Source organism: Anabrus simplex, chromosome 7 (genome assembly GCF_040414725.1).
Source record: "Anabrus simplex isolate iqAnaSimp1 chromosome 7, ASM4041472v1, whole genome shotgun sequence".
NCBI classification, from domain to species: Eukaryota; Metazoa; Arthropoda; class Insecta; order Orthoptera; family Tettigoniidae; genus Anabrus; species Anabrus simplex.
The window spans coordinates 129772929-129800180 of NC_090271.1; the positions used below are offsets into that span (position 1 = coordinate 129772929).

The 27252-nt window shown below is 37.5% G+C and overlaps 1 protein-coding gene across 2 annotated transcripts in view; it reads left to right on the forward strand.

Moving 5' to 3' along the window:
* Window positions 1–27252, forward strand: part of LOC136877351 (BTB/POZ domain-containing protein 6) — a 64852-nt gene that overhangs the window by 12323 nt on the left and 25277 nt on the right. For both annotated transcript variants that reach the window (XM_067151320.2, XM_067151319.2), the window contains exon 2: window positions 14157–14293. In XM_067151320.2, coding sequence (XP_067007421.2) covers window positions 14211–14293 — 83 coding nt within the window. In that variant the 5' untranslated portion in view covers window positions 14157–14210. The remainder of the gene's footprint in view (window positions 1–14156; window positions 14294–27252) is intronic.

Here is a 27252-nt window from a genome sequence, read left to right on the forward strand (position 1 = left end):
ACGTTAGGCATAGAATCTCAAGGATAATTTAATAAAAACCACCTATTCAGTACTTTCCACATTTAATGTGGTTTTAATCTACATGAATTTATGTCAGGTATATGTTTCACCTATTATTTTGGGCATCTTCAGCCTTTAGACAATCTTTAGGTCAAAGTTTTGGACCTTTTTAACCAATATATAGATTAGTATACAATCTATATATATAAAATAACTTGGACCGACTGACCGACCGACCGACCCAAAACTACTAGACATAAAGAAATTACATTTTGGGGATACATTCATATCAAGATGTAGTTGCTTGCTAAGAGAGGATTTTTCGATATTCCTTTGCTAAGGGGGTGAAATTTTAAAATGAGTGTATCTATATCTCAAAACTTTTATAGATGTAAAAATTGGTATTTAGATTCTCCTTTAAAGATAAAAAGAAACACTATTTTTTTGTTTTCGGAAAATCTCAATAGGAAGGGTGGAAAAGGGTGAAAAAGGGGTTGAATGCCTTTAATGAGGATATTTATATCAGAAACTGAAGATATTATGGACCTGAAAATTGGTTTTTGGGATCTCCTTTAAAAATAAAGAAAAACATGTTTTTTGTTTTTGGAAAATCCAATTAATGGGGGTTTGAAAAGTGGGGGTGAATTTTTAGAATGAGTATATATCTATATATATAAAAAAACTTGTCCTGACTGACTGACTGATCATCGCTGATCCAAAACTACTAGACATAAAGAAATGACATTTTGGGGATACAATCATATCAAGATGTAGGTGCTCGCTAAGAGAGGATTTTTCGATATTCCGTTACTAAGGGGGTGAAAACGGGGGTGAAATTTTAAAATGAGTGTATCTATATCTCAAAACTTTTAAAAAGTTTACAGATGTAAAAATTGGTATTTAGAATCTTCTTTAAAAATAAGGAAACACGTATTTTGTTGTTTTCAGAAAATCCCAATAGGAGGGGCGAAGAGGGTGAAAACGCGGCTGAATGCCTCTATCAGGATACCAGTACTTATATATCAGAAACAGTAGATATTACAGACCTGAAAATTGGTACTTTTGATCTCTTTCAAAAATAAAGAAACACGTATTTTTTGTTTTTGGAAAATCCAATTAACTGGAGGTCGAAAAGGGGGGTGAATTTTTAAAATGAGTTTATCTATATCTCAAAACGTTGAAAGTTTACAGATGTAAAAATTGGTATTTAGAATCTTCATTAAAAATAAAGGAACATGTATTTTTTTGTTTTTTTTTTGTTTTTGGAAAATCCCAATAGGAGGGGTGGAAAGAGGTGAAAAATGGGTTGAATGCCTTTAATGAGGATACTTACTGTATATCTCAGAAACTGAAGATATTACAGACCTGAAAATTGGTGTTTGGGATCTCTTTTAAAAACAAAGAACATGAATTTTTTGTTTTTGGAAAATCCAATTAATGGGGGGTGAAGAGGGGGTGAATTTTTAAAATGAGTGTATCTATATCTCAAAACTTTTAAAGTTTATAGATGTAAAAATTGGTATTTAGATTCTCCTTTAAAGATAAAGAAACACAAATTTTTTGCTTTCGGAAATTCCCAATAGGAAGGGTGGAAAAGGGTGAAAAAGGGGTTGAATGTCTTTAATGAGGATACTTATATCTCAGAAACTGAAGATATTATGGACCTGAAAATTGGTTTTTGGGATCTCCTTTAAAAATAAAGAAACACATATTTTTTTGTTTTTGGAAAATCCAATTAATGGGGGTTTGAAAAGGGGGGTGAATTTTTAAAATGAGTATATATATATATATATATATATATATCAAAACTTTTAAAGTGTACAGATGTATAAATTGGTATTTAGAATCCCTTTTAAAAATAAAGAAACTTTTTTTTTTTGAAAAAGGGTGAAAAATGGGTTGAATGCATTAAATCAGGATACTTATATCTCAGAAGCAGAAGATATTACAGACCTGAAAATTGGTATTTGGTATTTTCTTTGAAAATAAAGAAACATATATATTCTTGTTTTTGGAAAATGTAAATAATGGGGGTTAAACAGGAGTGACAATTTGGGGTGAATTTTTAGAAAGTTTATATCTACAGTATATCTCAAAAACGTAAAATGTTACAGATATAAAAATTGGTATTTGGAATCTGCTATAAAAGTAAAGAAACATGGGTGATTTGTTTTAATTAGGATACTGATATCTCAAAAGCTGAAGATGTTACAGATGTGAAATTTGGTATTTGGAATTTCCTTTAAAAATAAAGGGGTACGTACTTTTTGTTTTCGGAAATCCACCTAAAGGGAGGAGGGAAATTGAAAAATTAGTTGAATTATTTGTAAGATGATACTGTTATCTCAAAAACGAAAGATTTTGCAGACGTGTTAATTGGTATTTGGAATATGCTTCAAAATTAAACAAACACGTATTCTCGGAAGATCCAATGATGGGGGTGAGGTGAAAAATTGAAAAATTAATTGAATTATTTGGATGAGGATACGCACATCTAATAAAAACTAAAATTGTTACAGATATAAAAATTGATATTTGGATCTCCTTTAAAAACAAAGAAAAAAGCGTTTTTGGGCAAAATCATTTTGGGGGGGAGTTGAATTCCTTTTATGTGGGCACATATCTCAAAAACTGAAGATGTTAGAGTCGTGATAATTGGTATTTAGAAGATCCTTTACTATTAAAGAGACAAATATTTTTAACGGGAAATTCACTTAGGGGGGGGGGGGGGAGGAGTGTGAATGTAAGTGAAAAAAAGTGAATTCTCTTTATGGGGATATCTCAGAACTGAAGGCAACAGATGTGAACATATGTATTTGAAATCTCCTTTAAACATAAGGAAGTACGCCTTCTTTTTTGGGGGCGGGGGTAAATCAACTTAACGGTAGTGGGGTGAAAAAGGAGTTGAGACCAACTGATTTTACTGTTCATAATGTACTTATTATGATCATAAACTGATCATTTTTTATCTTTCCTGGGTTCGTTTTAAGGAACCATCTTTTCCTTTGGAGTACATAAAGTTAGATTACAGTAGATTCTCCTGGCATATAAATAAAAATTTAAACACCTTTGAAATAAATGATATGAATGATATTGACCGTGCAATTGTTCACCTCTATAATAAGGTCAATAATTCACGGAAGTATATCATTCGTGTGGCCAGAAATCTTGCACACTTTCCTACGTGCGATGATGGTGCTGGTCACATTGTCAGCAATGACAATGGCAGAGGATGTAATTTACCGCCAAGTAGCGGTCTTGCATCTTGCTGTGGGTTCCAGACCATCAATAATAATAATAATAATAATAATAATAATAATAATAATAATAATAATAATAATAATAATAATAATGTTCTGGACCATCGTCAAAATGTGCGGACCACGCTGGAAGCGGGTCCTGGCCAGGTAATGACTACGATTGCAGTCCAGCCGCGGGTTCAGTACCGCCAGGCACCCATACGACACCACGCCGGATCTCCTCAAGGATTTGATCCATATTAAAATGCTTATAGGAAATGATGGCAACTGGTCGAGTGGAATACCTGGACCTAGCCCAGGAAGTACGAAATCAATTGCTGGAAGGAAAGATTGAAAATTGGGAGGAACTTTGCCGTAATCTCTCAGAAAACGAGTCAGATCACGAATTTTGGCGGATTCTCTCTCTGTTCCGGCAGCACCTGTCTTATTAACATTTCTACTCTTGGTGACAGGTCCATCTAGTATGAATTGAACAAATAATTTTAAGATCCCTCCCAAAGACCAAGCAACACATCAACAGGAATGATATTCATACAAGACTGTATCAAGTGTCTAGGATGTTCCTTCTCAATTAAGCAGCAGCCTAAATCTAAGAAACAGCTTAATATAGTACTATTTACAATTCCTTGATGTTACATGAGACCCGAAGTCAAGGCGCTTACAGTTTCATTCACAACAATGTTCTTGACCAGTCCATTTATAACAATCTTTTAAATCTCCACCAGTGTTTGACAACACATTTCAATATTAGTTACGTCAAGAACATGAAAATGAAATATGTGGGTCAAATAAGTCCCAGTATCAGTATCCTCCGTTCTCAAAGCTTATGATAGAGAAGAAGATCCATTTTAGTTTTGAACATATTTTTAAGTTAAATAGAATAGAAGTGCCAAGTTTTAACTGTGTAAAAACACCGTTAATTTAAATTTATATTTTCAATCTTGACCAGCCTACAATTAACAATCAGTTCAAAATCTCTACTTGTTGTTGACAACACATTCTGACATTAGATCATGAAATGATATAGGGGTCAAATGAACCCCGGTATGTAATGTCCTTTTTACCCAAGACTTATGATAGAGGAAGAAGATCCATTTTAGTTTTGGACATATTTTCAAGTAAGATAGAATAGGACCGACAAGTTTTAATGTGTTAAAACACCATTAACTTATGTTACCCTCAGTTATGTTCAGTTCACATTTTTAAAATTACTATTTACATGTTAGTCTTAAGAGTTTATTAATGTTAGTATATTATACTATATATTGGTTAAAAAGGTCCCAAACCTTGACCTAAAGGTTGTCTACAGGTTGAAGATGCTCAAAATAATGGGTGAAACATGTACCTGACCGATAAGTCTACATAAATTCATGTAGATTCAAACCACATTAAATGTGGAAAGTATTGAGTAGGTGGTTTTTATTAAATTATCCTTGAGATTCTATGCCTAGCCTCCAAATGGGCGAAGCAGAAATAAATGCATTTCTCTCTCTATATGTTTGTATCGGCTTATTAAGGACCACGTTATTTCAGCTGTCTTCTCTGGGCTTGATCTTAGCCCAGTGATTGCTGGTGTTGCTCTTTTCTTTCCTCCATGAACCTATTACGCTGGCGTAGCAGGGGGAGAGGTGATACTCCCACATGGCGCATCTCAGGTGGCGGATAGGGAATTCCTAACCGGCTTGCCGGCGGACTTGAGCAAAATAAAAATAGCTCTCGCAGACCAAACACACAAACCCTGTGGGTGGGGGATGATGATGACCTAGATGTTACTTGCGAGTAGTACCACTATGTTAGATTTGTGAATAGTAGCAACAGAGTGTGAATCAGGGTGGGATTTACAGCACCCGTGATTAGTACCACTACATGTGGAACACCACGGGCTTACGTTGCCTGAAATTAGTATCATCATGTGAGAAACACCATGGGTCTGGGCGTTGCCTGTGATTAGTAACACTATATGAGCGACACTGTGGGTCTGTGTTGCCTGTGATTAGTACCCACTACGTGAGGAGCACCACAGGACAGTACGAGTCCCTGTGATTATTACACCTATACGAGGAACACCATAGGTTTGCGCTGCCTGTAAGTGGCGCTGCAATGTAAGGAAAACCATAGGTCTGCATACATGCGCGTATTACATTACCTGTAAGTAGTACCATAATGTGTGGAATACCGCGAGTCTGCGCTACTTTTGATTAGTACTGCAACATGGCAAATACTGTGGTTCTACTTTTTTAGCGATAAGTACCATTATGAGGGGATGATGACCTGGATTTTGGACTCCTTTAGGCAACAAGCATCATCGATTCAGGATTGTGCTTTAGAAACGGTCCCTTGGTCAGTAATACTATTGTTTTGCAATAGTTTCTGGGAATGTGGGGCATTGCAGATTGGATCCACCGATTGTTTTAAATTCATATTCACCCATTCATTCCTCATCATCATGTTTTGAATCCTGGCCAGTGGATGATTTTGGACTTATAAATTGTCATTACATTTTGTACCATTAGGGGCTGATGACCTAGATGTTAGGCCCCTTTAAACAACAATCATCATCATTTTCTTTCCTCTGTCCATGTCTTTTCTGTCTTCAACTTTGACCTTTCTTGAAAACCCTGGTGGTCTTTTAGTTTCCTTGTGAGTAGGTTGTGCTCTTGTATACCTTTGTAAGTGATCCCCATTTCCTGTAGGTCCCTTTTCACCTCCTTGAACCAAGTTGGCTGGGTCTTCTTATCTTTAAAATAGGTCAAGATCTGGTTCGATAATCGTGTTGTTGTTGTTATTATTATTATCATCATCTATATATTAAACAAGCGTTTAATAAAAACAGCTTTGTCCAGTCTGTCCGTGCGTTCTACTGGACTGATTTGCTTCATTTTTTGTTTTATTCTCTCCGGAATCACCTGCTGGTGAATCATCAGACATTGATAGGGGTCGATGACCTTCGATGTTAGGCCCCTTAAAACAACAAGCAAGACATTGATAGGTCTCAAAGTTCAGTCAGTTTTGACTAATCATAAAATCACATCATTAAATGATCACTCCAATAACTGCAGGTGAAGGCTTACACTGGCCCACAATACATTCTGTGCTTAGCGGGTTGCACACAGTTAAGGAGCAATATCTTTACATAAAGTTATCAGGGAAGCTAACCGATTAAAAATGATGGCAACTATGGGCAATCCTGCAATTGCAACCAATCTTGGTACACATGTGACTTAATGCTATCTGGATAGACATACTATGGGAGTATGACACACCTAGCACCCCAAAGGGTGGAGTGGGGGAGGGAGTGATATTCAAATATGGTAGAAAAACAGCCTATATCAGTGTTGCATCCATAGTTTTTGGGATCGCTGAGATGAATAGTGATGCCTGGGATGACATTTAAGTCCAAGTACAGCCACTAAAGGCATGAGGGGGTGAGAAGCAGTGAAAAAGAAAATGTCCAAAATGGCAGAGATTATGTATGTATGTTCCACTAGAGCTCTCAGCCAAACCTGGTTGAAATACTGTGGGCTAAGTCACCCCTAGCACCCCTAGCACCCCTATGGTTGGAGGTTGAGAGGGAGTGACATGTAAGAATCATTGAAAAAGACCTATATTAGTGTCGAATCCACATTTTGCGGGGTCACTGGAATGAATTGTGATACTTTGGATGCAGTTTAAGTCCAGGTTCAGCCTCCATCGTCATGCAGGTCAGAAGGGGTAAGACATAAATGCCCAAAATGCCCGAGATGCAGGTCAGAAGTGGTAAGAAATAAATGCCCAAAATGCTCGAGATTGGTATTGCATTCACAGTTTTGGGGTTTGTTAGGCTGACTGGTGACAGTCCCAGTGACAGTTGGAATCGTGTACATCATATGTATAGCGCGACATATAAATACATACAGTTATTACTTATGTTTATTATTTGAAAGAATCAACTACTTCCCAGATACAAAACAAAATAGTCTAAAAATAAACTTTAAAATAAACACATACCAATAACTCTAAAGCTTCAAAACAGTTTGTATAAACTGGTTTGGGTTACATATCTGTCAGCTTGGATTTGGGAGATAGTGGGTTCAAAACCTGTTTCCTGTTTCCACACCAGGCTGTACCTTAATTAAGACCACGGTTGCTTTCTTCCTACTCCTAGCCCTTTTGCATCCCGTTGTCACTATGAGGCCTATCTGTGTCTTTGCAATGTAAAACAAATTGTAAAAAAAATGTTTTGAAATATCAATCAACGTCACAATATAGAAATTTACAAAAATTCACTTCACACATAATTAACAGATAATAAAAATCCTAAAAGTAAACATTCAAAAAAGTACCTGGGCAGCGCATGGAGCAATTTTATATCAAGATCTATTTACAATGAATGCTGCAGGGCAGCACGGGTCCTTTTAGTTATTATTTCAGATAATGGGAATCCTTGTACCAATAATAATATAAAGCAAAGTTTAAATTATAATGCTCAACTTGTATGAAATATAATTAAAAGGAAACATATTCAAATATAAACTTTTTATGTTTTGTGGCCTGAGCCTCAGCTAGAGAAATATTAAGAATGACAGGGTTCCAAGTACTTAAAGCCCCAGAATCTGGTGCTTAAGCTTATATTATATTAGTGTTGTTCACTAGTCAAGTCTATTATATACAAGGCTATAGCTAGCAACACTGGGAAGAAACATTTCACGAAGTGCTTATTCTTGTAACCAATCCTAAAACAGAAAGCACTGGGCGAGTTGGCTCTGTGGTTAGGAGCGCGCAGCTGTGAACTTGCATCCGGGAGATAGTGGGTTCGAGCCCCACTGTCGGCAGCCCTGAAGATGCTTTTCCGTGGTTTCCCATTTTCACAGCAGGCAAATGCTGGGGCTGTTCCTTAATTAAGGCCACGGCCGATTCCTTCCCACTCCTAGGCCTTTCCTACCCCATCATCGCCATAAGATCTGTGTCGGTGCAACGTAAAGCAAGTTGAAAAAAAAAAACCAGCTTCTGATTATTGATTAATAATGACATGATCTTAATGTTTGAAATAGAAATGTTATTCATTTTTCTCCGAAATCCTTCCCCTAGCATTTATCCCACCTAGGACATCTTTTTTTTTTTTTTTTTTTTTACAGGTTAATCACCACTTCTTCCAGATCAAGGGCATTATTGGGTGGAGGCAGTGAGACAGGAGTTTCATGTTCTACTTCAGGCAATCGGGTCATTGTTTCTTGGGTCGGGCACAGGGTCAGGGTCCTTCTAGGCTGAAGTAGAAAGTCCTTCTAGCCACAGACTATTTATTACTGCATTCAACATGCCCATACCAATGCCTATGGGCCTTTCACATTTTCACTTTTATGGGTACCACTCCAAGAACAACCCAGACATCTCCATTTTTTTTTTGGTGTTCTAGTTTCATGATGCCCACCATCTAATGGAGCATATGCATTTCCATGAAATGCTATGCTTGTTCGTGTATGATGGTGGCCAGCCAACATTCAGATCCTTAAAGGGCAACTTGGCGCACAATATTCTTGTAGACCATGGCTTCAAATGGTTGGATATTCTGCGTTTGTAGATAACTCCAGTGACCTGCCTCTACTTTATTGTCTTATTGTCACAAGCACAGGCATTTGGTAGGGTGTCACCATCCACACAGATAAGGATGCTGAGCTATTTGAATTGACCAGCTTTGTTTACATCCTGGCCACCAATTTTGATGATTCTGTCTGTCTGTCTGTCTGTCTGTCTGTCTGTGACACAATAGATACTCGGCCATAAGTTCACACAAGACAGACTTCAATCATAAATTTACCACAACAGAGAAAGATTTAATAATCCTGCACACATTAAATAAAGGTAAACTAATGAATATCCTCAAACTCATTTATACTGAAATAGATCAAAAACAGAACCCTAACTTAAACACTGATGAGATTACTGAAAACGTAAATGTACTCGTAGAAGAGATTTCAAAATTAGATTCACAAAGAAAAGTTATTAGAAAGAAACCAAAAAAATAATATGCCAGCTGTCTACCCTCTACTAGATCCATTCACCTCAATATTACCCCTACTTTCCCCTCTTGTCCCTCTCACTGATCAGTTGCTTGACACGTACACTCAGCCAACAGACAGCACACACAAAGCCCAATGGGAAGAGTGGGGAGGTGAGCAATTTGACATTTTTCACCATTTCCAACATTACAGCAAGGTTTTCTTTGCTTCAACAGCCATTCTTTCCTTCTCTTTTCATTTCAGACTCCTAACTACACATTATTATTGAAAGATAACACTTTGTTCCTACCAAACTTCAACTACAGTTTAAAGGAGTTTCCCCCTGTCTGAATAGAAACAAAAATCTACAAGAACTTAAGTAAACAGCACTAATTTCACATATATACATTCAACAAACCATAAATATTCATCAAATTACAATGCAGTGTTAATGACAATAACAACTTGCTCCTAGAAGAGGAAGAAAAGGAGACAACACTCAACAAAACCTTTCATTAGTGTGCGTTATTCTTCATAGATAAGAATGTGACCATGCTTTCTTAAGTGTCACCAAACATTTTACCAGTCTTGAACATATACAATTTAATCACCTGATGTCTTTATTATCCGTGTCAGATGTCCCACAAAATCGGGAAGAAACACGTAGGTTACTAATTAGACGTTAAGCTAAGTCCAAAATAGATGAAAAGCTAAGTTCATGTAATCATAGATTAGCCATTAAAAAGTTTTGGAAGGTGGAAATCATCTCTTTAAACCAAAGTTGAGTTTAATGCCGATACGGAACCTACAATGAAATTTATAAATTGTCGCCAATCTCTAGGTCTAAAAAATTAACTAAGTTCCTCTGCTACACGGAGAAGCATAGAAATGTTTTTTTCCTCTCTTAGTATTGTACCAGTAAAAGAGCCCGACTCTCAGATTAAATTTTAAAGTGGCATGACTATAGTTCTCAGGGCGAAAAACTGGATTAATTGTAGCTAGGGCTCGGTACAGGAGGTAGGGTCCTATCTACAGAAAAACTTTGATTGCACGAGAGTTTATTCAAATAAGTCATGAATTTGCACATCACCTCTAAGTAGAAATGGATTGTCTTCCTCGTATTCCAATAGTATGGCTCGGGTTCTCCAGCTCACCAAGCCAAGCTGGTTGAAGCACATTCCAGAAGACTCCAGGGATTCCAGGGACTCCAGATACTCAAGACAGAGGCAGCTGGACTGTCTGGATTGACGGCAAGTAGAGATGTCTCGAACTCTGAGGCCCGGGTTGAACCCCGATGATCCAGGCGATGTTGTAGATAGTCATGTACAACCTCAGCCCAATGAGACTGAGAGGATTGATGTTCCCAAGGTCACTAGTAGCACTGAGTCCATGAAAACCTTGGATATAAGCAGAGTTCTTGATAATTGTACATCAAGACTTCCAACACTCCTAAAACGATATGAGTGGTATTAATAATTTAGAGTTCATCACTAGGAAAATCCTCGTCCCTGAATAACTTTTGGCAATGAAAAATACAAGTCCCTTCTTGTGAAATTATAGTTAAACTCAAAGTTCATTACTGGCGAAGGTGCAAGTCTTTGCCTAAACTCAAATGAAAGCACAAGTCCATTCACTTGGAAGTTTGAATATATTTAAAGTTAATCACTGGTGAAATTCATAAAGTCTTTGAGTGACCACTGACGAAAACACAAGTCCTTCCACATAAATAAATTCACTGACGAAATGTATAAGTCTTTTAAACCAACACTGGCAAATGTACAAGTCTTTGAGTAAATGTAAGTGAAATCCTAACTTCGTTTAAAGCCGTTGGAAAGTTAAAGTTCATCACTAGCAATGTTAATCAATCACTGTCTATTAGAAGGATGAGTTCCTCAACAGTCGCAAATATTCCACGTAAATAATACAAGTCCATTTCACGAACACTTAGAAAAATTCCAATCTCGAATACTCGTAAATAATACAAGTCCATTCAATGATCACGTAGAAAAGTTCTGGTCTCGAACACATGAAAATAATACAAGTCCATTTAGTGAACACTTAGAAAAATTCCAGCTTTGAAAACGCGTGAATAATACAAGTCCATTTAGTGAACACTTAGAAAAATTTCAGTCTCGAAGGCACGTAAATAATACAAGTCCATTCAATGAACACTTAGAAGAATTCTGGTCTCGAACCCATGTAAATAATACAAGTCCATTTCACGAACACTTAGAAAAATTCCCGATTCGAAGACACGTAAATAATACAAGTCCATTTAGTTAACACTTGTAAATATTCTGAGTTCAATTACGAAGACTTAGAAAATTTTCTACAACACTCGAAGTCTTATGAGTCCACTTTATAGTACTTGGAAGAATCGTCTTCCCACACTTGTATAATGACAGAGTTCCACGATGATAGTAGCAGCAAGAGTGTCCCCGCTGACTACTCAGCTGAGACTGTGTGAATAGGCTACAGTAGGTCCTCCTTTTATTCGATTCGGGACGTCTATGTCATAATACGGTTTGATTGAATATCTCCCGAATCCCTCGATGGATTTGCTTGAAACTCGAGCATTGGGACGTTTAGGTGATCCCAAACAAGATGACATATCGCTCGACTCGCTAGCATCATTATTATAGAAATTTCAAAATTTTCTCCATCAAACTCTCTAGAACAAGTGATGTGGAATCCAGAAAATACCAGTCAAGGCTGGTAACACGTGTTGAGACGAGCGGGCGGTCTAGCTAGCCCCTGTGGCTACATCACAGCTCACAGTCGTCATACACTTGCTAGCTGGTCCTCGCTGCTGGTAAACAAACCAGGCGCGCTCGGAACATTACGCGTGGTAAATAAACGTAACTTATGCTCAATAAATACTTATGTACAGGTCGTAACCGGTACAGTATATAAAGATGAGGTACACTGGTTACCATGGTTACCGTGGTGTCGGAAAACTGTCCGTTATTCTAGATAGACCCCCAGCCCAAAAGCATATGCACGATAAAAAGGTTGCATGGTCTGACTTATTCTTCTATTCATGAGCAGCCTGTTGGCACAGATGGCATCTGTTGTCCCATTGCTCTTCTCAAAGCCACATTGGTTAGGTGTGATTTTTATGATACTGCAGAGCTGGCTATCAAGGATGCACTCAAAGGTATGACAGACCAGTCGAACTTTACAATGGCAAAAAAAGAGAGTATCCTCCTATTCAATACATCATATATTCCGTCATTAGATGGAGCAAACAAATTCAAACATGTTTCGGCTCGCTTGAGCCATCTTCAGTGAAAAAATTAGGTGGGGTTGAATGAGTTTGATAGTTGGTACACTCTTTGATGTCACCCTTGTTCTCCCAAATGGGCACCGTAATGGTGGTGGTTCAGACTTGTGGCACTGTGCTGTCCTCCACAATCTTATTGAATAGGGATGCCAAAATTTCAACACCATAATGGTCAACATCTTCCATGTCTCAGTGGGAAAGTCGTTCGTGCTGGTTGCCTCCCCATTCTATTGAGATTGGCAGAACTGGCCCATGGATGCTTCTGGCTCTTTGAATCGATAGATGGGGAACTCCTCATTGCTCATCTTGGAGAATACAACTTTAAAACTTTTTATAGTCTTTAGTTTGTCAAAACAGTAATTAGAACACACGTAACACCTGCGGTCGAATCTCGGAGGACTTGGTGGTTTTCATCATCAACATTCATGACATAACCAAAGTCCTGGATGACCGGTGGTGGGAATTGACAAAGTGGAAGACTTTGTTTGTCCCTTCTGGTGTGTCCAGCTGTTTGTACGACTCCACGTAGTGCTAAGCTTTAGCTATTGCAAGAGCTTGTTTCTCACCGTCCAAGATCAAGCATTGAGGATGAGGACCAGGAGATGGTGCTGGGAAATAACACTGTCCGATGGGATGACTGTAGCTATCTGGGATTTCTGTCCACCACTATATTAGGTGATCAGATGGGCCGGCCATTTTATGAAATAGGTATTGGCAATGACAAAATTGTGCATCTCCACACAGTCAAGGATGCGGCAGCCATTGTCTTTCCAGATCACAAAGTCCTGTTCACAGTGGCACTGCATGTGTCGACGGTCCTGTGTGGCTGTTGAGGTCCTCACTGATGAATACATGCTCACTCAGGATAAATGATTGTAGATGCATATGGATGTACTGTCCCAGAACACTTCTTTCCTGTCATCTGGACAACCTGACTGGTATGTGGTCTCCTGTACACAGGCGATATCTATGCCTCAACTCTTCAAGATCGCTGCAAGCTTGCCGATGAACTGGTTGATGGTGGCCAGACATAATTGGTGGACTAGCTTCTTTGGCATACTCCATCCTTGAGCAGGTAACCTTTGCATATTTCCCACATCGTTTGGGCGAGGACGACACACGTTTCTTATAGGGGACACCCTAGCATTCTTTATCATAGTAAAGTTTTGATTAGCCATGTAAATTGACTCTATAGAGAACATGTTCCAACTGATGTGTTGCTCCAACTGTTGGCCACCTCTAACATAAGGAACAGCTGCCCATAACCTGGAGTACAGATGCTGCCTAATGGGTTCTAGTGGCATTTCCTCCACTAAGGGAATATCACCCTTCTAAAGAAGCTCATAATTTTGTGGGTAGGCGATAAAGATGAATAATTTGTCAATAGAAGCATTGTAAACCTATTTACAATTAATATCTCACTGTCTTCCTTCCCACATCAGTAACAATAAAATAATGGTTGTAACTATTTGTGACACATAACACTGTTCTGTAGAAATGTAATGAAACTTATAGGGAAGTTGCTCAACGAAGTATGTCTGGATGAAATTATTTTACATTAAATGTACATTGTAATTAATAAAACTCTTATCTGATACAAGTAAACACAGTAATTTAAATTGTGAATGTTTGTTACAGTTATTCCCTGTTCATAAAGCCATCCTGTCTACTTGTAGTGATGTGTTTCATGCGATGTTTTATGGAGCACTTAGAAATTTGGAAGTGGTCATTCATGTACCTGACATCAACCCTACAGTGTTCAGAAAAATCCTTGTGTAAGTTAATGCTTTATTTAAATTTTGCCTCTTTTGCAGTAATATTTTGTCAGTGTGCCTGCAAAGAGCACAATGCAAAATAATAAAGTTATAATCTGGATGGAAAGCTTCTGTTTCTTAATTGTTGAATACTGTGCAATTTATATCACTTGAATCAGCTGCCATACCAATATTTTGTACTGCTGTCCAACAAATGTGTGAGTTTGTTGTGAGATTGATACTCCTCTGCTAGCATCCTGTATGGTACTATAGTACTGTAAGCACATCCTGGAAACAATATATTCCAAACGCAATTATCGTTCCTGTCATTTGACTACAGACCATTCCAAAAACATGACATTCTTTCAATCATCTATCATTAGTCAGTCTACCATGCAACTATGTTACGATGTCACGCCAAGGGACCGAATATAGCAAAACGTGAAATTAATGCTTAAAACTGTGATACAGTGATATGGAGAGCGTATGAACCAGCAAACTGGAAAAGTAACATACTCTAAGGAATTCTTAATACAAATCTCACTCACAGCTGCATTACAACATATGTGGTCAAATGATGCTAAGCTAACAGTTACAGAAAGTAGCACTGATAGTTCAAATCCTATATCATAAAAACATTTTTACATCAATATGAAGCTCTAGTGCTTAAACACAGGCCAGTGTATATCACACACAAGCAGTAAAACACTACTATACAGTGAGAAAGAAGTCACTTCAGTCATTCACTATGTATTCCACGGAAAAATATGTTATCTGTGGGGAAGCATGAGATAATTTGTTGCAGGCACTACATTTTGTATCAGGATGGTTATCCATACAGACGATATCCGACTGCAGAGACTTTCCGTGGTGTTGAAAGATGTTTATGAACAACAGGGCTACTTCAGACAATGCTGCCTGTCCGAGAGAAGACTGTAACGTCTGGTGAGAATGAGGAAGCTATTCTGGAAACAGTTCATCATAACCCACACATACGTATATGGGTACAATTACACAACACGTGAACATCAGCCAGGCTTCAGTACTACAAATACTGCATGTGCATAAATATCACCCCTACCATCTAAAGGTACGTTATGGATGGGATTCTGAAGCTCGAATTAATTTCTGTCAGTGGCTGTTATGAAATCTGGAAAATGATGCAGCATTCCGGTCAAAAATCCTGTACATGAATGAATCGGAATTCCACAATAATGGTACAGTCAGCCACCACAACATGCACTATTGGAATGCTGACAATCTCCACATTGGGTGAGACAGGCAGTCAATCAAATGTAACTGGGAGTGAATGTATGGTGTGGAATCTTGGGTGATCATCTTATTGGACCACATATCTTTGAGGGCCATTAAACAGGTGCACACTACCTGCATGTTCTACGCCATGTGACTACCGTTTCTGCTGGAGGATGTGCTACTTGCAGAATATTTAACAATGTGGTTTCAACATGACAGAGCTCCACCACATTGGATATCTGTAACCATCTGAATGAAATCCAGGAAAATGGGCAGGAAGCAGAGGGCCTTTCTCTTAGTACACCAGGTCAACGGATTTAACACCATTAGATTTCTTCCTGTGGGGGCATTTGAAACTAACAGTTTACACCCAGGAGTCAAGAAATCCCGAGCGCCTTTGACAAAACCTGCAGATCAATAACACTGGCTATGTTACAGCGCACTAGAATATCTAAAAAAAAAAAACAACAGATCAGATGTAAGGCTTTTCAGGCGTTTGCTCTATTAACCAGCATTTTGTCTTAGGTCTGACACTAGACTCATCAGAGTGGGATGTGTCAGACCCTACCCACTGACGCTGGGGTGTATGCAGGTGAACTTATCAGAAACCCTATATAAGAGGCACAGTCTGATAACTGCATACGGGAGATAAAACTCCATTATGGAATTATTGCCCGCCTAGCAATTCCGAATGGAAATTCTAAGTTTCCAAGGAGGGAATTAGATATTTTTCCACCAATAGAGCTTGTCAAAAAACAGATCAGAATTTCCATTCAGAATTGCTAGGCGGGCTATAATTCCATGTGGAATTTTTATCTCCCTTATGCAGTTATCAGACTGTGCCTCTTATATAGGGCTTCTGATAAGTTTACCTGCATACACCCCAGCGTCAGTGGGTAGGGTCTGACACATCCCACTCTGATGAGTCTAGTATCAGACCTAAGACGAAACGCTGGTTAATAGAGCAAACGCCTGAAAAGACTTACATCTGATCTGTTTTTTGACATGCTCTATTGGTGGAAAAATATCTAATTCCCTCCTTGGGAACTTAGAATTTCCATTCTAGAATATCTATTCAATGGTGTGCATGAACCAAGCAGATCATCACTTCAAGCACTTGCTAATGTAACTAGCCATTGTTAGCACAGTTTGGTCCCCTCCCAGTACCTATACCATCTTTGCCCCTGATCACATTTTGAACCTTCTTAGTGCCACATACATTTTCATTCATTGAAAATGTGTGTGAAAGATGATATTTTGTGTACCTTAAACAAAACAAAACCCCATGGCGCAACAGCCCTGAAGGACTATGGCCTACTAAGCAACCGCTGCTCAGCCCAAAGGCCTGCAGATTACTAGGTGTCATATGGTCAGTACAACAAATCCTCTTGGCTTATATTCTTTGCTTTCTAGACCGGTTCATGAACCATAAGAGATGGTAAAAACTAAATCAGTCAAAAATAAAAAGAGTATCCCTGCTCCAGACTCGGACCTATCACATGAAAGACTGGTGCATCATAGTGTTTGGTTTGCTCTTACCATCTACACTACACAAAGGTACAATGCTTGCAGATAATGGCTCGTGTGATAGTTTTAATATGGTCACAATGTCCACTTAATGTTTCATCTATTTTATTATGCGTACAGGTAAGAGAGATGTTTTCAGGACTATATAAAACTGTGGTTTGCATAAAACAGTATTGGAAGGGGCAGCTGATTCACCTGGTATAAATCAAATGATTTTTCACCCAAAGTGGCTCATGAGGTGCAGATCAGAGTTTTCCAACAAGATAGCTGTATTTTAAGATCCAATGACATTTTGTTGAAATTGAAGCTATTCTGTCTTGAGGATATTGCATAGATAAAGATCACATCCAGTCTTAATCTCATAATTGATTCCTACAGCTAAGTTGAGTTCTTATCTTTCCTTTATTGGACATTATATTAAAAAATATATGGTGTCAACTCTATAAAACTCATCAGCACATGAAAGACTGCATCAGAATAAATGCAATGGAAACATTATTTTTTCTTCTTACTTGCCTTCACATTATTAAACTGGCAGCATATGAAAACTATTATTCTGAAACCATGTAATTTTTTATGTCCATTAATGACTTTATCGAACTTATGCTAGATCTCCTACAGCCAAGCCCTACTCCTCATATCATTCACAAATATCTATTCTTTGTAAGAATATATTCTTCTTAGAGCTCAGTAAAACAAAGTGGAAGCAAGTGGAATGGAAATAGAATGGAGAACTGAAAACCAGAAATTAATAGATATGATTGTATGAAGGGAGACACAGGAATATATTGAAGAGAGAAACTGTTGTTGTTGTGTTGTTTGAGTCATCAGTCCACAGACTGGTTTGATGCAGCACTCCATGCCACCCTATCCTGTGCTAACCTTTTCATTTCTACGTAACTACCGCATCCTACATCTGCTCTAATCTGCTTGTCATATTCATACTTTGGTCTACCCCTACTGTTCTTACCACCTACACTTCCTTCAAAAACCAACTCAACAAGTCCTGGGTGTCTTGTGTCCTATCATTCTATCTCTTCTTCTCGTCAAATTTAGCCAAATCGATCTCCTCTCACCAATTCGATTCAGTATCTCTTCATTTGTGATTCGATCTATCCATCTCACCTTCAGCATTCTTCTGTAACACTGCGTTTCAAAAGCTTCTATTTTCTTTCTTTCTGAGCTAGTTATCGTCCATGTTTCACTTCCATACAATGCCACGCTCCACACAAAAGTCTTCCAAAACATCTTTCTAATTCCTATATCAATGTTTGAAGTAAACAAATTTCTTTTCTTAAGAAAGCTCTTCCTTGCTTGAGCTAATCTGCATTTTATGTCCTCCTTACTTCTGCCATCGTTAGTTATTTTACTATCCAAGTAACAATATTCATCTACTTCCTTTAAGACTTCATTTCCTAATTTAATATTTCCTGCATCATCTGCCTTCGTTCGACTGCACTCCATTACTTTTGTTTTGGACTTATTCATTTTCATCTTGTACTCCTTACCCAAGACTTCGTCCATACCATTCAGATAAAATAACAATATCATCGGCAAATCTCAAGGTTTTGATTTCCTCTCCTTGGACTGTGATTCCCTTTCCAAATTCCTCTTTGATTTTCTTTACTGCCTGTTCTATGTAAACATTGAAAAGGAGGGGGGACAAACTGCAGCTTTGCCTCACTCCTTTCTGGATTGCTGCTTCTTTTTCAAAGCCCTCGATTCTTATCACTGCAGACTGATTTTTATACAGATTCTAGATAATTCTTCGTTCTCGGTATCTGATCCCTATCACCTTCAGAATCTTAAATAGCTTGGTCCAATCAACATTATCGAATGCCTTTTCTAGATCTACAAATGCCATGTATGTGGGCTTGTCCTTCTTGATTCGATCCTCTAAGATCAGACGTAAAGTCAGGATTGCTTCACGTGTTCCTACATTTCTTTTGAAGCCAAGAAACTATGCACAGTAAATGGTAGGATCATTATAGTGAAATTCAGTTGGAACAACAGACAAGTAATTTATTTCTGTTTTATGCCCCACAAATTGGAAAGAAAGACATCTGGCTGTAAAACTGGACTTAATTCACAAGTAATGTCAAACCCAAATAATTCAGAAAAAGCCAGGAAGGAACAACAGACAAGGAATTTATTTCAGTTTTATGCCCCACAAACAGTGGCGGCCGGTCAGTACGTGCTACCGGGCTCCAGCACGTAGCTTGGAACTGTAAGGAATATTATTTATGTACAGTACAATTATCCTGGTGCCTTTTCGTTGTTTTGAGTACGATATGAATTTGTGTTTTGTGAAAATCAGGACGGGATCTGTCGAACACCTAGCGCCGTTCTCCCGGGGAACAAGGCTCGTGCTCATGTGAAGTGAGCCCTTGCCTGTAGCCTGAAGGAAGCAATACGCAGGCGCAGCCAAGCTTGCAACACTCCCCCTAGCCGGCGGAGTATACCGTAAACCGGGATCAACTTTCACTGATCCCGTTTATAGTTACTTCCTCTCCCGCAAGGGGGTAGAATTACTCGATGTCTCCTGCTACCCTTAAGTTCACGGCCGACTTGATGCGTCGCTCTAGCTAGCTCCTTGGAGCGCAGCGAGGGATCCAGTCGGCCGTGTTTATGTTGAACGTGGTAAGCGAATCTGCCACTAGAGAGTAGCATCGTCTGGGCTCGAAAGTAAAGCGTAAGTGGAGGCAATCTATCTCACACATGCTTATTAAAATATCCATCTTCCTTTTGTGTCAAAAATAAGGAATTCGTAAGTGAGTCAAAGAATCTTTGACTGACCCTAAATGTTATCCCGCATTACAATGTAATTTACTCTGGTGAAATGAAATAGCGTATGGCTTTTAGTGCCGGAAGTATCCGAGGACATGTTCGACTCGCCAGATGCAGATCTTTTGATTTGACTCCCGTAGGCGACCTGCGAGTGGTGATGAGGATGAAATGATGATGAAGACAACACGTACACCCAATGATGGTTAAAATTCCAGACCCTGCCGGGAATCGAACCCGGGATCCCTGTGACCAAAGGCCAGCGCGCTAACCATTTAGCCATGGAGCCAGACATTTACTGTGGTAGTAGGGGAGGTCTCAATGAATCAGTTGGCAGCTCTTTCAGTTGCTTTGTGCGGTTTTTAATCTGGCGGTTATATTACTGGTGCGTGTTTTTTCTGTCATTGTGTTAGTGCTAAAGTTTATACGAAGATTTATCAAATTATTTATCCACTGCAGTGTATGTAAAGTTAAATAAAATTAGTGTTCTTAGTGGGGATCTATATTCCCACGATTCTATTTGCACTGATGTAAGTTGCGCCATTAGGTTAGTAAAAACAATATTTCTCCAATGAATTATTTATATCGTAGACAGTTGTCGAAGAATTCATCTGCTTCCAAATTAATGTTGTTTTTGTTTGTTCTGAGTTATAAATTGTGAGAAAAGTTGTATTATTATTATTATTATTATTATTATTATTATTATTATTATTATTATTATTATTATTATTATTATTATTAATTTTATTATTATTATTATTAGTATTATTACCAAGTTTGAAGTATGCGTTGTTCATCATGGCAATATGCAGATTTAAAACAGCGTATTTAGTTGTTTTTTTTTTGTAGCACGTAGGACGATTTTTTCACGAGCCGCCACTGCCCACAAATATTGGAAATAAAGAAACTTAAGAGCAGAGGGTTGACATCAGGAAAGGCATTTGGCTGTAAAACTGGGCTTAATTCACAAGTAATGTCAAACCCAAATAATTTGGAATAAACCAAGAAGGAAGGCCTGAGGAATCTTCCATCACTGATCACAGAACATTGATAGCAAAGATGAACGTCTGTAGGAATACACTAAGTGGGACATCGTCACTGGCTTCTTAACAATACATCTACAGTTTGAATATCAGTCAATACATGTGGTACTTTTGAAATGAGATTCAAAATAGAATAGAATAGAATAGAATAGAATAGAATAGAATAGAATAGAATAGAATAGAATAGAATAGAATAGAGTATGCTTTTCCCCTAGTTTGGGATCACCAAAACTGAAGAGAGAGTATTCATTTATTGTAATTCAAATTATTTTGATACATGCATTTACATCACTCTTATTACAGTTAGTTTGACCATTACTACATTAAATATTATAATTAGATCTAAGAAATAATGTTTTATACCCATTTTATACATTATCAGTTTCTTTTTTGTCCTAGATATTAAACAGTGTTATATATTTAGGACAAACATGTATCCTATCCTTAATTATACATTAGTGCTTATTTTATATTCTTTTATTTTCCTTTGCCACATAATTTTTACAAAATAACTTCACTGTCTTCTTCTGCGTGATCCATTCTCTGTTTAATAATTTGATAATTTTAGGGAATTCTTTCTATTTTTCTGTTCTTACCTTAGATGCACTATCAGGATATTGAACTTGACTCTAAGCAAATCTTCTTAACAGATTTGCCTCTTCCAGTGTGTCTCCACACAAAAAACGATTCTAGACATCTTTCTCCCTTTGAACTTTGTTCTTGCAGAATTCTCATGATGTTCTTTTAGTCTTACATTGTGACATTATCATCTGTTTCTCTCTTTCACTTTAGTTGTGACAGTTTTTCTTTATTATGAACCTCTTCATCTCAGCGGTATCCTATTCCTGTCTAGCATCCTTTCACCTTGCTTACCCAGTAGTCTTTGTGAAAATGTTTTACCAGATGTTAATAAGCTAAATTCAGTATTTTCCTCTCATTTTCCCTCTTTAATGTTAGCCAATATTTTATTACCTTTATAGCTATGTCTGTTTGTATGCTTATTTATTAACATACAATTCTAACTTCACTGTTTGCTGTGAATTTTGGTAACCCCCTGTATTATTTTTAAGAAATTGTTCACTGTTATATTTAGCTCTTTACTGCTTTCTTCAGTGCCTCATATTTCTACCCCCATACAGTGCTCTGGATTTTATTAGACCATTTAGAATGTTTTTCTGCAGCTTATAGTGAATATTTGGTATCTTCTTCACCAAATTTCTCATACTGAACAGAGCAGCCAACCCTTTCATTCTCACTCATTTTATTTGATCATCCCACATTTTGTTAGATGCTAGAATTATTCCTAAATATTTTAATGACTACTACTAATTCTGTATTGTCTATCCACCAATTTTATCTTTTCTGTAGATTATTTCCCTCTTAACATAGCAGTGTTTTTGTTTTCACAGTGATGAATTTCAAATTTATTGTATTTATCATATTGATCGCTGTAAACTGTTATTTCCATTCCCATTATTGTCATAATCATCTCCAATATAACTTAGAACAACGTAAGTTCCATAGAAAATATAAATTGAAAATGGGGAAACTGGATTCATTTGTGCTTAGTCCCTCTGGTAACGAACTTGAGACAAACAAACAGGCTCCCCTCTTCCTTCCAAACATTCTTCAAAACCTTTCACCAATTCTGCCCTCCCCCAACGTCCCTGGAACCAGCTGTGCAGGCAACACACAACTATTATCATCTGAGCTTTCTTGCTATTGCCAGTCAATAAGGGACATCATTAACCACCAGCTTTCTCCGTACAGTAATGCTTTAAAGATTTGTCATATAAACGCACAAAGCCTCCTTGTGGAGGTGCGAATGGACGAAATTAAAGCCCTCTTTATGCCTCCCAGTTTCCACATAATATTAATTTCCTAATCTTGGTTAAAACCAAATCACGCAATAGAAAGAATGCCGATGGCTGGTTATACACTGCTTAGATCCGACAGAGTAAATAAGCCCTCCGGGGGGTACCACCGCATATGTTATGACCAGTCTATGCCCTAAAATAATCTGTAGGTCTCCAGGTCCGTACGAGCAAAAACCTGAGTTCATATTCCTGGAAACCTCAGATCCCTTTGAAATCAAAATGGGAGTCAGACAAGGAGATTGGACTCTCGCCCTTACTCTTCAACTGTGTCCTGGAAAAAGTTATACAAGAATGGTGCAAACAGAAATTGGTCCTCAAAATTCACCAACCAATCACTTTAGGCAGAGGGAAACTAGCAATAGATTGCTTAGCATTTATGGATGACCTAACAATACTTACCTGAGACATTTCAACAGCCCCAAATCAGATTGAACTCCTGAAAGAAACTGCAGAAAAAGTCGGCCTTCAGATATCTTTTGAAAAGACAGAATATATGACTTGCAACGAACATGCACCAAAATTCGAAACAAAACATGGCAAAATTAAACAAGTATCACAATTTAAGCACCTTGGTGAAACAATTCAGGAAAATGGACTGAACAAAAGCTGATGAAATTAGATGCCAAAAGATGGAAACTGCATATCGACTAACCCAAAATATGTATAACAATAAATGTATCTCCAAGCATACAAAACTGAGACATTACAATACAGACATTAAACCAGAATGTCTTTATGGATCAGAGATGCTAATTTTGAACAGGAGAGCAGACATTGAAAATATTGAGAAATAGGAAATGCAAAATCAGAAGAAAAATTCTAGGCCCGAAACTCAACAACAGACAATATCAACTTAGAGGCAGGCAGGAAATCAAACAATACAAAAATATTCACAGTGATATTAGAAAATGTAGGCTAAGATTCTACAGTTATATTAAAAGAATGCATCCAGACAGACTTACCAAACAAATAGTCGAATTCTATGAGATAGGAGTAAGGCTAAAACAGACTCAATGAAATGGATTGGCAAAATTAAAACTGATTTGAAACAGGCAGGAATTACACCAGCAGATGTCCAAAACAGGGTAATCTTCAGATCCAAAATTCATAAATGGCAAGTTGACCAAGAGGAAAGACCAAAAAAGACCAGAACAACCTGGTCTGAAGATGGAAAGGAAGTCCACAGTAAAAGAATGAAAGAAATATGGGCACAGAGGAAGGAAAATGCATGCCTCTGAGTACTGTGTATAGTCTTAATGGGCTTATTTGCAAAAATAATAATAATCTTAATAATATTGCTCTTATGTTCTTATGGTTTTTGGAGATGCTGGAATTTTGTCCCACGGGAGCTCTTTTACATGCCAGTAAACCTGCAGACAAGAGGCTGGCATATTTGAGCACCTTCAAATACCACTGGACAGAACCAGGATAAAACCTGCCAACTTGGTGCCAGAAGGCCAGTATTGTATTGTCTGAGCTACTCAATTCAGCTATGAGGACTGATAGAGTAAACCGTTGATCATCCACATCTGTCCTAACTACTGTATAATATGTACTTTATCAGGAGAAATGATTATGATGATGATGATGATGATGATTTCCCACTTTTTTATCTCCTCCTTATCCCCCTACAATATTAAATATACACATAGACTCTTTCATCATCATCATCAATTCCTCTTTTGCAGCTGCAGCCAGGTCAGGACATTAATGACACTTTTCCATCTTAATCAATCCAACCACAATTACCACTCCTCAGCTGTGTTCCAATCCATATTCCTTATTATGCTGTTCTTGATCAAGCCCAACTACCTTAGTCTGGATGTACCTCTGATTTTTATTCTTCAATCTTAGCCTTGATCATCAACTTTGGTATTCTTCCTTCTTCAGTTTTCTTACCATGTCCAAACAACCTTTCTCTTTATTCTGTCTGAAAACTGTTCTACACCAATTTCCTTCCTGACATCTTCATTCCTTACCTTGTCCTTTTGTTTCTTTCCTATTACACTTCTTAAAAATGTCATCTCACTAGCCAGTCTTCAATCAATCAATCAATCAATCAATCAATCAATCAATCAATCAATCAATCAATCAATCAATCAATCAATCAATCAATCAATCAATCAATCAATCAATCAATCAATCAATCAATCAATCAATCAATCAATCAATCAATCAATCAATCAATCAATCAATCAATCAATCAATCAATCAATCAATCAATCAATCAATCAATCAATCAATCAATCAATCAATCAATCAATCAATCAATCAATCAATCAATCAATCAATCAATCAATCAATCAATCAATCAATCAATCAATCAATCAATCAATCAATCAATCAATCAATCAATCAATCAATCAATCAATCAATCAATCAATCAATCAATCAATCAATCAATCAATCAATCAATCAATCAATCAATCAATCAATCAATCAATCAATCAATCAATCAATCAATCAATCAATCAATCAATCAATCAATCAATCAATCAATCAATCAATCAATCAATCAATCAATCAATCAATCAATCAATCAATCAATCAATCAATCAATCAATCAATCAATCAATCAATCAATCAATCAATCAATCAATCAATCAATCAATCAATCAATCAATCAATCAATCAATCAATCAATCAATCAATCAATCAATCAATCAATCAATCAATCAATCAATCAATCAATCAATCAATCAATCAATCAATCAATCAATCAATCAATCAATCAATCAATCAATCAATCAATCAATCAATCAATCAATCAATCAATCAATCAATCAATCAATCAATCAATCAATCAATCAATCAATCAATCAATCAATCAATCAATCAATCAATCAATCAATCAATCAATCAATCAATCAATCCTGATCTGCATTTAGGGCAGTCGCCCAGGTGGCAGATTCCCTATCTGTTGCTTTCCTAGCCTTTTCCTAAATGATTTCAAAGAAATTGGAAATTTATTGAACATCTCCCTTGGTAAGTTATTCCAATCCCTAACTCCCCTTCCTATAAATGAATATTTGCCCCAGTTTGTCCTCTTTTCATCAGTGTCTCGATCTCTGCTGCATATGTCGATGTGGGGCAGTAATATGTCTTATACATCACCTCTTTAAACTCTCTTGGTACTTCCTTCTTCCAGATTAAGTTTCTCATACTCTGGTTAAATGCATTTACTAGATGTATCCTTTTACATTTTCATGTCCAATCCTGCATCTGTTCACTGTCCAAGTATTTGAGGCTTTCTACAATTTCAGTGTCTTGTTCCCCAATTTTTACAGTGTCTTTCCCTTCTCTTTATCTAGTCAACAGCAGTATATTGCTTTTCTCCATGCTAATTATCATTCCATAACTACCAATATACTCAGTCAGTATGTCCAGTTGACCTTGAACTTCCTCTCCATTTGCTTCTCACAACAAAATGTTATCTGTAAATAACATCACCTTCAGTTCCCTGTCCCTATATTTTTTATTTGTGTCCACAGTTTTGTCCATTACTATTATGAACAACAGTGACAACAGCACAGTTCTTTGTCTTAGTCAATTACATTCTGAAACCACAGAGGGGTCCAGAAAAATGTAGACACTCTTTGATAGTTAATATCTTTGGAACAAAATGACATATCATTGCAATTCTTACGCGGTAGCATAGTTCATTGTTTTCTCAACAGATGATGAAGGTCACGTGAATAGCGCGACAATCTTGGTGCGCGTTTTCCAGCAGATCACAATGCAGCAATAAATGAAGTAAGATTGTCATTTGAGCAACGTAAGGCCATATTGAAGTGGTACTGGAAGTACAAAAATATGATGGAGGTACAACAACAATGGTATAATGTGTACGGAACTCGGCCACCAACACGTACAACAATTTATCGTATTCGGGATAAATTTGAAGTCGACGGTACTGTTCAGGATGTGCATAAGAAAAGGTCTGGCCGACCAGAAACATCAACAAGTCCAGCTTCCAGCACAGCTGTGTTGCAACATTTTACTAGGTCACCTAAAAAAGTCTGTGAATCAGGGTGCATGTGAAAGCAGGGTAAGCCGATCAACCGTATGACAAATTCTGAAGGCTGCAAAGTGGAAATTGTACATTCCAAGATTGCTGCACGCTATGAACAAGGACGACCCGGATCGAAGGATGGAGTACTGCGAGTTGTTAAAGGCATGCTTCGCGAGAATGAATGGTTTGCAGGGATGGTTATCTGGTCTGACGAGGCGCAATTCAAACTGAACAGTACTGTAAACCGCCACAACTGCATGTACTTGGCTCCTGAAAGTCTTCAAGTTCACGTGGACAAACACGTTAATCTACTCCGTGTTAATGTGTGGCGTGGGCTGTCATCGCACGGTTTGATTAGCCCATTCTTCTATGAAGGTACCATAACTGGTGACGTATATCTTCATATGCTGCAAACATCGATTTTACCTGCCATTCGAGAGGTGTTTGGAAATGAAAGATTTTACCTACAACAAGATGGCACTC